This window comes from Oncorhynchus gorbuscha, unplaced genomic scaffold, assembly GCF_021184085.1.
Source record: "Oncorhynchus gorbuscha isolate QuinsamMale2020 ecotype Even-year unplaced genomic scaffold, OgorEven_v1.0 Un_scaffold_981, whole genome shotgun sequence".
Classification (NCBI taxonomy): Eukaryota; Metazoa; Chordata; class Actinopteri; order Salmoniformes; family Salmonidae; genus Oncorhynchus; species Oncorhynchus gorbuscha.
Window position 1 is genome coordinate 79,599 of NW_025745904.1, and position 13,350 is coordinate 92,948.

Consider the following 13,350-nt stretch of genomic DNA (forward strand, 5'->3'; position numbering starts at 1 on the left):
GCTGATTTGTACGGGTCCAGGTTTTGCAGCTCTTTCAGAACAGAACTGGAGTATTATGGAGTCTTATCCGTGTCATAGATTATAGTGTGTAGAGATGGGAGAGAGACAGGACTGGAGTATTATGGAGTCTTATCAGTGCCATAGATTATAGTGTGTAGAGATGGGAGAGAGACAGGACTGGAGTATTATCGAGTCTTATCAGTGCCATAGATTATAGTGTGTAGAGATGGGAGAGAGACAGAACTGGAGTATTATGGAGTCTTATCAGTGCCATAGATTATAGTGTGTAGAGATGGGAGAGAGACAGAACTGGAGTATTATGGAGTCTTATCAGTGCCATAGATTATAGTGTGTAGAGATGGGAGAGAGTCAGGACTGGAGGAAGCATATTTTATATTGCAGTAGTTGCATTTGAAAATTCCTCTGTGTGTGTGTGTGTGGTGTCCTTGTGTGTGTGTCCGTGTGCGTGTGTGTGTGTGGAGGAGCGGGGTGACGTGAGAGAACTTGGGAAGGTTGAACGCCGCAGCCCGTCTGGTGTTCAACCTTCCCAAGTTCTCTCACGTCACCCCGCTCCTCCGTTCTCTCCACTGGCTTCCAGTTGAAGTTTCATCCGCTAAAGACCATGGTGCTTGCCTACGGAGCTGTGAGGGGAACGGCACCTCAGTACCTCCAGGCTCTGATCAGGCCCTACACTCAAACAAGGGCACTGCGTTCATCCACCTCTGGCCTGCTCGCCTCCCTACCACTGAGGAAGTACAGCTCCCGCTCGCCCAGTCAAAACTGTTCGCTGCTCTGGCCCCCAATGGTGGAACAAACTCCCTCACGACGCCAGGACAGCGGAGTCAATCACCACCTTCCGGAGACACCTGAAACCCCACCTCTTTAAGGAATACCTAGGATAGGATAAGTAATCCCTCTCACCCCCCCCCTTTAAGATTTAGATGCACTATTGTAAAGTGACTGTTCCACTGGATGTCATAAGGTGAATGCACCAATTTGTAAGTCGCTCTGGATAAGAGCGTCTGCTAAATGACTTAAATGTATGTAAATGTAATGTAATGTAAATGTGTGTGTGTGTTCAAAACAACCCCATATTCTGCTTAAGAACAGCTGTATATCTTTGTCAACACTGTTATGAGGCACACAGTGTGTTATTATATTCAAGGATGACAACATCCCAACATCCCATTTCAGATTGTATTCTCATTAGCATGCGGGTGGGAGTGTCTTCTGAAGGCCCTTCACATCATGTTGTCACTCATATGGTGACTAAGCCCTCTGATGTCTAAACAAAACTCTGCCTTCCTGGTTGGTTAGCTCCCACCACACCCACCACACCCATGACAATTAGGGACGTTTATGTGTTCAAGGATCTGACTAGTGGTTCTGACTGATAGAACCTTTCTGTGTTTCTGTACCGACACATATGATTCTTACTGCACATTGACTTATTACCCTGTATACTTCTTTATGTAGAAGAATGGCAGGGGAGCAGCAGAGCATAACAAGCCCTTTGATATTTAGTGAGGACGTTTAGAACCTTTCAGGGGGAATATTATGGTCCACATAGTGAGGCTTTTACTTCAGTTTACAGTCGTGGCTGGTCAGAACCTACAGCACAGCATTACACTGGTGAGTTGTTTTAACATCATCAAGGACCGGGGTTACATGTTGATAAAATCAACCAGATGAAAATGTAAGAGCTGGGCTCTAGTGACATTTTGGAGGCCATTTGCAATGGGCACCGGGCGCGGCCAGTCAATATTTTCAAGATGTTGTGGTCACTGGTCAACAGACTTCAGTCTATAGTTGGTCAGAAGCCTGTCCTTACAAATACTAGCCGGAGTCTCACTCGAGTCCTGGACTATAGTATGATGACAGACTGTCTGTCGGTCTCCCTATGATTGTATCCCCATCAACTTCTGATTGTGTTTCCTCCACCCAAACAAACATAATCTCACATCACATGTGGTCCTCTGTGGCTCAGCAGGTAGAGCATGGCGCTTGCAATGCCAGGGTTTTGGGGGTCGATTCCTGCTGGGATTGCCACAGGAAAAGTGTATTAAAGTGGCTGCAAAATGTGCATATTATATTCTGTGGCTTACTTCATCTCCTGTCATTGTTCTGCACAGATTTGTTTTGACCTATCCTGTGACCTCAAATTGTTGTAACTGGAGGAGGAGACAAGGGGAGAACGAATAAGAATAAGACTGTAACGCAACAAAATGTGGAAAAAGTCAAGGGTTCTGATTACTTTCTGAAAACACTGTATATCCATAAAAATGAAGCTGATTCATGTTTTCGACTGGCTGAGAAAAGATGCCTGTTCATTACTATGGCGGTGGTAATTTGTGGAATAGACACTGGCTGGAATGCAGTTTTAACCAATAAACATTCTGTATTAGACCCACCCATTGTATAAAGTGGGCTAGTACAGTAGGCTATGGTGAGTACTATAGCGTCATAAGCAATAGCATGTGATGGAGTTTCATACATTGTGATTGGAGGATAGATGTGAGGGTTGTTGAATCAGGATCAAATTGTCTGTTCTCCATTCTGTTTAATATGACATGGAGTGGCCTGATAACTAAATATTTCTCTCACACTAAAGTAGCTTCATAGGTGTGGCCACATCACTCATGGAGTCCCTGTTTTGGGGAGGGAGGGGTGTATGACTTTTAATCATGGCAGACCATGTTGAACCGAACCTTGCTTTCACTTTGCTGTGGCACAAAAGGTTGTCCCACAGTAGATGCTTATCATTCACTTATCTAACACAGAGGTAGAACATACGGTGCAGCCCTACAGACTACTACAGATCATCGGTTGAATTACACAAGAAGCCTCACAACATCACAACAAAGAGAAAGAGCTTAAAGTAAGTTCATATTTGTCATAGGGCCGATGTTGTAAGGAGTGATATTCACAACCTGGTCTCAGAGCATTTTGTGTTATTCTGTATTTATATCTGAGACATGCCATTTAGCATGATATGTTATGTTTCATGCGGTATGTATTCAATTGTGGATGTCCATCACCCATTTTGTATGGTATGTTACAAATTACAATTTGTGTTATAAGTTGTGATTTTGCAAACTGTACAATATGTTACGAACCTGCAAAACTTACTACGTTACAAATTTGCAAAACGTATGATATGCTACAAATTCTATATAGTTCGCTAATGTTAACTATCTGGCTGACGTTAGCTAGACTAGGGGTTAGGGTTAGGGATCAAGGTTAGGGGTTGTCACGACTTCTGCCGTAGTCGTTGCCTCTCCTTGTTCGGGTGGTGCTCGGCGGTCGACGTCACCGGTCTTCTAGCTATCATTGATCCATTTTTCATTTTCCATTAGTTTTGTCTTGTCTTCCCACACACCTGTTTTATTCCATTCATTACCTGTTGTGTATTTAACCCTCTGTTTCCCCTCATGTCTTTGTCAGAGAATGTTTTATTTAAAGTGTTGTTTTATGTTGTATAGGTGCGTGACGGGTTCTTGTACCCATGTTCGTTTATGTATGTACGTATTTAGTGTTTGGAGCATGTGAAGTGGACTTATATTAAAAGACTCCATTTACACTCCGTTTAACTCTCCTGCCACCTATACACACGACGTTGACAGGGTTAAGTTCATGAGTTAGGTTAAAGGGTTAAAGTTAGTGTTTGGGGAAGGGTTAGCTAACATGCTAAGTAGTTGCAAAGTAACTAAAAATTAGTAAGTAGTTGAACAGTTGCTACGTAATGAGGTTCGAACTCACATCCTTTGAGTTTCTAGACGGTCGTGTTATATGCCTCCCATCCACCTCGACCAACCACTCTACTTTTGTTATTGCCCTAAGTAACTATTTATCTTATGTAACCATACAAAACGTAGCATATCATACTAATACTAATACATATCATTCTAGTGTTCCGGATTTACATTTACTGTGTTAAGGCTAGTCTATGAGACCAGGCTGGTGTTCAAGGTGGGTACACAATTAAATAATTTAATTGTGATTAATTGTCAGAAATCATGAATTGATTGTGGGCAAAAGTTGTCTTGATCTTAATGTTTTGCCAAGAGAAATTGTAATTCAATTCAATAGTTTTGAATTTGTATTCCCCAAATTGAATTGAGTGCATACTTTTTTTTCTTCACCTTTATTTAACCAGGTAGGCTAGTTGAGAACACCTTTATTTAACCAGGTAGGCTAGTTGAGAACACCTTTATTTAACCAGGTAGGCTAGTTGAGAACACCTTTATTTAACCAGGTAGGCTAGTTGAGAACAGGTAGGCTAGTTGAGAACTTTATTTAACCAGGTAGGCTTTTATTTAACCAGGTAGGCTAGTTGAGAACACCTTTATTTAACCAGGTAGGCTAGTTGAGAACACCTTTATTTAACCAGGTAGGCTAGTTGAGAACACCTTTATTTAACCAGGTAGGCTAGTTGAGAACACCTTTATTTAACCAGGTAGGCTAGTTGAGAACACCTTTATTTAACCAGGTAGGCTAGTTGAGAACACCTTTATTTAACCAGGTAGGCTAGTTGAGAACACCTTTATTTAACCAGGTAGGCTAGTTGAGAACACCTTTATTTAACCAGGTAGGCTAGTTGAGAACACCTTTATTTAACCAGGTAGGCTAGTTGAGAACACCTTTATTTAACCAGGTAGGCTAGTTGAGAACACCTTTATTTAACCAGGTAGGCTAGTTGAGAACACCTTTATTTAACCAGGTAGGCTAGTTGAGAACACCTTTATTTAACCAGGTAGGCTAGTTGAGAACACCTTTATTTAACCAGGTAGGCTAGTTGAGAACACCTTTATTTAACCAGGTAGGCTAGTTGAGAACACCTTTATTTTACCAGGTAGGCTAGTTGAGAACACCTTTATTTAACCAGGTAGGCTAGTTGAGAACACCTTTATTTAACCAGGTAGGCTAGTTGAGAACACCTTTATTTAACCAGGTAGGCTAGTTGAGAACACCTTTATTTAACCAGGTAGGCTAGTTGAGAACAAGTTCTCATTTGCAACTGCGACCTGGCCAAGATAAAGCATAGCAGTGTGAACAGATAACACAGAGTTACACATGGAGTAAACAATTAACAAGTCAATAACACAGTAGAAAAAAAGGGGAGTCTATATACAATGTGTGCAAAAGGCATGAGGAGGTAGGTGAATAATTACAATTTTGCAGATTAGCACTGGAGTGATAAATGATCAGATGGTCATGTACAGGTAGAGATATTGGTGTGCAAAAGAGCAGAAAAGTAACTAAATAAAAACAGTATAAAAACAGTATGGGAATGAGGTAGGTGAAAATGGGTGGGCTATTTACCAATAGACTATGTACAGCAGCAGCAGCGATCGGTTAGCTGCTCAGATAGCTGATGTTTGAAGTTGCACTTTATGATTAAAACATTCAGGTTAAAATGTATATTTCAATGTATTAAAATAGCCTTTTGAAATGATGAAGAATAGCCTATTGAAATGTGTTACATTTATGTAAACCTATTGAAATAATGACTATATTGGTATATTACATTTAAATAGTCATGTTACAGCTTTATTATTATTATTATTGTGTACAGTATTATTATTATTAATATTAACATCATTAATAAGAATAGGATTATTCTATTATTATTATTATAATAAATATCATCATGTTGGGTGCACATGTCTCTAGGTGGAAATGTGAGAGGTTCTAAGGTCTGGGTTGAAAAGCAGTTTGAAGTGGGTGCAGACAACTGGACAGTTTTCAAAATGTTTATGGTTTCCATTGTACTCTACTGATTTAGCAGGTTTCAGCACATTCATAATCTCTCTTCTCTAATTCCTTATTAAATCCATATCAAACAATAAGAATAGGCCTTTTATGCAGAGAAAAGTCAAATCAACGGTCTGTACTCGGAGTAGGCTACACAGTGAGAGCATGATCAACGGTCTGTACCCGGAGTAGGCTACACAGTGAGAGCATGATCAACTGTCTGTACTCGGAGTAGGCTACACAGTGAGAGCATGATCAACGGTCTGTACTCGGAGTAGGCTACACAGTGAGAGCATGATCAACGGTCTGTACTCGGAGTAGGCTACACAGTGAGAGCATGATCAACTGTCTGTACTCGGAGTAGGATACACAGTGAGAGCATGATCAACGGTCTGTACTCTGAGTAGGCTACACAGTGAGAGCATGATCAACAGTCTGTACTCGGAGTAGGCTACACAGTGAGAGCATGATCAACGGTCTGTACTCTGAGTAGGCTACACAGTGAGAGCATGATCAACGGTCTGTACTCGGAGTAGGCTACACAGTGAGAGCATGATCAACAGTCTGTACTCGGAGTAGGCTACACAGTGAGAGCATGATCAACAGTCTGTACTCTGAGTAGGCTACACAGTGAGAGCATGCGCAATTTTACATGTTGAATGGCTTTCAATATCTGGGGAAATATCAACATCGGGCAGCAGGTGAGCAAGTGTCAGAATGTGGTGATGAGGCTTGTGGAACCTTACCTTGGTAAGGGAGGATTGTCACTATGGACAATTTCTTCCTTTGTTGGCGAACAAGTTGCTTACAAAGAAAACAAGTCTGGCTGGCTCCATGAACAAAGTGAGATGGGAACTCCCTCCCTTTGCGCAAAATAAGGCTCCTTGGCAGCCGTTGCACTCCACAAGTGCTGAAGAATGACAAGAGGACAGGGACACAATAAAGAGAAAACAGGAGACATTTACACACTAAGAGAGACAGACAGGAAGGTTTATACAAATCTCCACTGTTGATAACCAAATGTTAGTCGAAAAGAAATAGTGTCTAGGTGGTTTTTATAGTGGAGATCAAGGTTATGAATTGCCTGGCTGGGCTGATGAGACAGTGGATTGGCAGTCAGATGGAAAATCTGCATTTTAAAGTCATAAATTTAGCCGGTGGTCATTTGTGGAATAGACACTGGCTGGAATGCAGTTTTAACCAATAAACATTCTGTATTAGACCCACCCATTGTATAAAGTGGGCTAGTACAGTAGGCTAGGGTGAGAACTATAGTGTCATAAGCAATAGCATGTGATGGAGTTTCATACATTGTGATTGGAGGATAGATGTGAGGGTTGTTGAATCAGGATCAAATGGTCTGTTCTCCATTCTGTTTAATATGACATGGAGTGGCCTGATAACTTGTACATGCAGGGTTGTACCTAAATATTTCTCTCACGCTAAAGTAGCTTCATAGGTGTGGCCACATCACTCATGGAGTCCCTGTTTTGGTGAGGGAGGGGTGTATGACTTTCAATCATGGCAGACCATGTTGAACCAAACCTTGCTTTCACTTGCTGTGACACAAAAGGTTGTCCCACAGTAGATGCTTATCATTCACTTATCTAACACAGAGGTAGAACATACAGTGCAGCCCAACAGACTACTACAGATCATCGGTTGAATTACACAAGAAGCCTCACAACATCACAACAAAGAGAAAGAGCTTAAAGTAAGTTCATATTTGTCATAGGGCCGATGTTGTAAGGAGTGATATTCACAACCTGGTCTCAGAGCATTTTGTGTTATTCTGTATTTATATCTGAGACATGCCATTTAGCATGATATGTTATGTTTCATGCGGTATGTATTCAATTGTGGATGTCCATCACCCATTTTATATGGTATGTTACAAATTACAATTTGTATTATAAGCTACGATTTTGCAAACTGTAGAATATGTTACGAACCTGCAAAACTTACTATATGTTACGAACCTGCAAAACGTACTATATGTTACGAACCTGCAAAACTTACTATATGTTACGAACCTGCAAAACTTACTATATGTTACGAACCTGCAAAACTTACTATATGTTACGAACCTGCAAAACGTATGATATGCTACAAATTCTATATAGTTCGCTGATGTTAACTATCTGGCTGATGTTAGCTAGACTAGGGTTTAGGGTTAGGGATCAAGGTTAGGGTTTGTCACGACTTCTACCGAAGTCGTTGCCTCTCCTTGTTCGGGCGGTGCTCGGCGGTCGACGTCACCGGTCTTCTAGCCATCATTGATCCATTTTTCGTTTTCAATTGGTTTTGTCTTGTCTTCCCACACACCTGTTTTCAATCCCATTCATTACCTGTTGTGTATTTAACCCTCTGTTTCCCCTCATGTCTTTGTCAGAGAATGTTTTATTTAAAGTGTTGTTTTATGTTGTATAGGTGCGTGATGGGTTCTTGTACCCATGTTCGTTTATGTATGTACGTATTTAGTGTTTGGAGCATGTTAAGTGGACTTATATTAAAAGACTCCATTTACACTCCGTTTAACTCTCCTGCCACCTATACACACGACTTTGACAGGGTTAAGTTCATGAGTTAGGTTAAAGGGTTAAAGTTAGTGTTTGGGGAAGGGTTAGCTAACATGCTAAGTAGTTGCAAAGTAGCTAAAAAGTAGTAAGTAGTTGAACAGTTGCTAATTAGCTAAAACACTAAAGTTGTATGTAATGAGGTTCGAACTCACATCCTTTGGGTTTCTAGACGGTCATGTTATATGCCTACCCATCCACCTCGACCAACCACTCTACTTTTGTTATTGCCCTAAGTAACTATTTATCTTATGTAACCATACAAAACGTAGCATATCATACTAATACTAATACATATCATTCTAGTGTTCCGGATTTACATTTACTATGTTACGGCTAGTCTATGAGACCAAGCTGGTGTTCAAGGTGGGTACACAATTAAATAATTTAATTGTGATTAATTGTCAGAAATCATGAATTGATTGTGGGCAAAAGTTGTCTTGATCTTAATGTTTTGCCAAGAGAAATTGTAATTCAATTCAATAGTTTTGAATTTGTATTCCCCAAATTGAATTGAGTGCATACTTGCACTTTATGATTAAAACATTCAGGTTAAAATGTATATTTCAATGTATTAAAATAGCCTTTTGAAATGATGAAGAATAGCCTATTGAAATGTATTACATTTATGTAAACCTATTGAAATAATGACCGTATTGGTATATTACATTTAAATAGTCATGTTACAGCTTAATTATTATTATTGTTATTGTGTCCAATATTATTATTATTATTATTGTGTACATTATTATTATTATTGTGTACATTATTATTATTATTATTATTATTATTATCATAATGAATAAGAACAGGATTATTCTATTATTATTATTATTATTATTATAAATATGATCATATTGGGTGCACATGTCTCTAGGTGGAAATGTGAGAGGTTCTAAGGTCTGGGTTGAAAACAGTTTGAAGTGGGTGCAGACAACTGGACAGTTTTCAAAATGTTTATGGTTTCCATTGTACTCTACTGATTTAGCAGGTTTCAGCACATTCATAATCTCTCTTCTCTAATTCCTTATTAAATCCATATCAAACAATAAGAATAGGCCTTTTATGCAGAGAAAAGTCAAATCAACGGTCTGTACTCGGAGTAGGCTACACAGTGAGAGCATGATCAACGGTCTGTACTCGGAGTAGGCTACACAATGAGAGCATGATCAACGGTCTGTACTCGGAGTAGGCTACACAATGAGAGCATGATCAACGGTCTGTACTCGGAGTAGGCTACACAGTGAGAGCATGATCAACGGTCTGTACTCAACGGTCTGTACTCGGAGTAGGCTACACAGTGAGAGCATGATCAACGGTCTGTACTCGGAGTAGGCTACACAGTGAGAGCATGCGCAATTTTACATGTTGAATGGCTTTCAATATCTGGGGAAATATCAACATCGGGCAGCAGGTGAGCAAGTGTCAGAATGTGGTGATGAGGCTTGTGGAACCTTACCTTGGTAAGGGAGGATCGTCACTATGGACAATTTCTTCCTTTGTTGGCGAACAAGTTGCTTACAAAGAAAACAAGTCTGGCTGGCTCCATGAACAAAGTGAGATGGGAACAAGCAAGTGAAAGTTATGACGATTTTGCCATCTGTTAGAACCAGGGATAACAGCTAAATGAAATCCAACTGATGCCATTGGTGAATACGCACAAGCTGACAATAATTGACTATTATCGTGTGATACTTATATTCATTACAATGTCATTATTGAGTTTCACTATTCATCAAGGCCACTTGGCCCTTATAATGATGCTTAGGCTACTGATGTTGTCATCATTTGACCGCGCGTCTTGACTGGTCTGGGTGGTTGAGGTATTTGACTTTTTATTTTGTTTTTATAAAAAATTAGCTGTTACCATGTTCCAACACATATTCTTTCTGTTTCATAGTTTCAACAAAGTCACTCCACAAATAAAATTGATGTAATGCTTGAATGTTTGTGTTTTTTGTGTTTTTTAGTTTGTACATACAAAACTAACTACATACAAACTACATATAAACCAATGAAAATGCTATTGTGTTATTTAAAATAAAATAAAAATGGTAATCTAATGTTGTTACCCAAGGCCTTCATAAACACAACCAAAATATGAGTTTTGCTTTAGCATGCTGTATATAAAATGTATTAATTACACTGTTAGGATGTTGCTGTCAGAATGACTGCTCATTCGTTTAAAGGGGGGACCTTGAGGCCCAGCAGTTATAGTGTAATGTAACCAATGTTGATTTGCCATCCAGAGCCCCCCTTCATTTTCCTGGAGATGTTGAGAAGAAGAGCAGCCCGGTCATCTGGACCAGAGCCTGAATCTCTTGACTGCCCCCCTGAAACTCCTGACAACAGAGTGATGAGAGACTCCCCCACAGCCCCACTGACTGACAGAACAGACCAGGAGGTGGAGGATCACACAGACAACTTGTAAGTATGGAGATATCAGGATATATGTTTGGGGGGACCAGATGGATTAAGCTGATTGAAAGCCAATTTGCCTTGATTTTCCCTGTCTGATTGTTCAGTGCATCACTGATAATATCCCTGTCAATGTTTTGATTATGACAGGGATAGTGAGTATATGTGATGATGATGATGTTGTTGTTATCATCGTTGATTATTGATTGTGACATATGATCCTCCTATAGGTCTCCAATAGATCAAATGGCTGACATGCACCAAACCAGGAGTCAGAAATGGAAAGTGGTTTTGATCATCCTGTGTCTGTCTGCCACAGTATCTGTCACACGGTCTTCCCCATTGGTGACTTTCAGGACCAATTCTACTCAAGCTTACTCCCTTCCTCCCCCTGTTCCCTCTACCTGCCCTCTTCACACAGCCACTGAGACTATAACACCAGTCAAGGGTTCAACTCATCTAATGGTGTCTGCATACCAGGACCACAGGGAAAGGGGAGCCACGCGCATCATTGCCATGGTCAACAGAGACCGACCCATGTCTCTGTACTGTGTGTTGTGCTGCTCAGGACACGCCCCCCAGGTCGCTCCAGCTGCTGTCGTAATGCACAGCGTCCACTATGGTTACCCGTATGTGGCCGCAGACATGCTTTGCCTCGAAGAACCAGGATGCAACGCCACACACGTCACTCTTGGCACATCCCTCGACATCCAGGACACCCTCAACCAGACATTTCTGAGCATCCAGAACCGGGAGAGACGGGAGGAGGACTTCCCCTTTTACCTCACCGTGTGCATGTCCAGCATGTTTGGAGACTACAACAACGTCCAACAGTTTGTCCAGACCATGGAGTTTTACAAGCTCCTGGGGGTGCGGAGGGTTGTCCTCTACCTCACCAGCTGTGGACCTGACCTGGAGAAGGTCCTCCAGTACTACGCAGAGGAGGGCACTCTGGAGGTGATTGGCTGGCCCATCAACCACTTCCTCAAGCCCTCTACTGGGTGGAAGGCCCAGGAGCTGGAAGGGGATATTCACCTCAACGGCCAGCTGACCATCATGAACGAGTGCATCTACAGGAACATGTACAGGTCACGGTACGTCCTCCTGGCTGACGTTGATCAGCTCCTGGTCCCGGCCTCACACAGCTCTCTTCTGCCCCTCATGGAGGACCTGCAGAGGCAGCACCCCGAGGCAGCCGTGTTCCTGATGGAGACGCACCACTTCCCTGCCACAGCCGGTACTGCTATGCAAGACCATTCCGCACGGAGAAGGGCGCCGGGGGTGGATCTGCTGGACTACGTCTACAGAGAGCTTGTTCCTGAAGACGCCTTCCGCTCCTACAAGATGGTGGTCAACCCCCGTCTGGTGCTGCAGACGGCCATGTTTGAGGTGACACAGAGCTATGGGGACTCTGTCAGGGTTCCGTCCGACGTGTGTAAGATCATGCAGGTGAAAGAGGCTCAGAGAGAAAGCTGGACCAATGAGCAGCTGATCCTCGACAGAAGGCTCTGGGAATTTGGAGATTATCTTGTGCCCTCAGTCGATGAAGTTTTACATAAATTAGGAATTCAGACATCTCATTGGGAGAGTGTAGTACTGTAGTTGGTTAAAAGCTTTCCAATGTTTTTCATTTGATAGAGATGAGAGAAACAGTGAATGAACTGTTACCTGCCTCTGATCTTCAGTTTATGTTGTTCCACTTAACCCTGAACTTTTCTTCTTGTTTGGATGTGTGGTCATTTTTCCTGGGGGAATTGAACTTAATTAATTATGCCTATAATTGTTACTGCTTGTTCTAAACTTTCTTACCGTTTTTAATGCTGACTTTCATGTAAAAGCTCTTGTAAGATTTATTACGCATGACAAATAAACCTTCTTTAAAAAAAAATCAAGATGCCATGTTCATCTACCGTTGTGCTCTAACGGCACCCTTGCACTTTACAATGGAGTGCAATAGAGCAGAATATTGTGGTTTCTATTGTCAAAACTGGTTGAATGGCTAATTTGACCCTGTAGGCACCTGCAATTTATCACCTTTAGTCCAGGCCATTTGAGTGAAAAATCGAAATTTCAGTTTATCATTTTTTTTCTTGGTCCTGTGCAGTTATAAATCAAACAAATATACATGTGCACATCAAATGGTTTTTCACTTATTGTTTTGAAGAAATATTGAAACTTGCAATGTGCCAATATATTAGAGGACAACTGTATAGATGATAATCAAGGAAGAGCATCTATATCCCTCCAAGCTAGGATTAGGATTTCTATGTAAACTGTCATTATATCCTTCTTTAATTACACATTTGACAGTATTTTAATAAAGAAATCGAATATAAATAGTTTGTGTGCTCTTGTTAATTTTTCCTTCTGGGATTATGTCTCTCTTTTCTAATTGGTGAAATCTCCCCAATTTGTAATTCCAGGGGTGCAACTTTCACTGGGGATGGGGGGGACATGTCCCCACCTTCTGAAATTGCTAAAGAAATATAAATATTATGCCCCCCCCACTTCTAAACTCAAAGTTGCGCCCCTGTGTAATTCAAACACTTATTAAATGGGAAGATATTTGTTTTATTCATCTTGACCTGAACCTTAAACCAGA

General features: G+C 41.1%; 1 protein-coding gene across 2 annotated transcripts; it reads left to right on the forward strand.

The window, feature by feature from the left end:
- Nucleotides 1–1,977: 1,977 nt before the first annotated feature.
- LOC124020907 lies at nt 1,978–13,081 on the forward strand. Of its 2 annotated transcripts, none has more exons than XM_046336213.1 (3): nt 1,978–2,878; nt 10,580–10,757; nt 10,979–13,081. In XM_046336213.1, the coding sequence occupies exons 2-3, from the start codon at nt 10,603–10,605 to the stop codon at nt 12,348–12,350; spliced, it is 1,527 nt and encodes a 508-aa protein (XP_046192169.1). In that variant the 5' UTR covers nt 1,978–2,878; nt 10,580–10,602; the 3' UTR covers nt 12,351–13,081. The 2 variants fall into 2 exon arrangements, with proteins under 2 accessions (XP_046192169.1, XP_046192168.1); XM_046336212.1 differs by lacking the exon at nt 1,978–2,878 and adding an exon at nt 7,330–7,468.
- The last annotated feature ends 269 nt before the right edge of the window (nt 13,082–13,350 follow it).

Coding starts and splice junctions, on each gene's coding strand:
- LOC124020907 (XM_046336213.1), top strand. CDS start 10,603: ATGTTGAGAAGAAGAGCAGCCCGGTCATCTGGACCAGAGCCTGAATCT. Junction 10,758..10,978: donor GAGGATCACACAGACAACTT/GTAAGTATGGAG, acceptor ATCCTCCTATAG/GTCTCCAATAGATCAAATGG.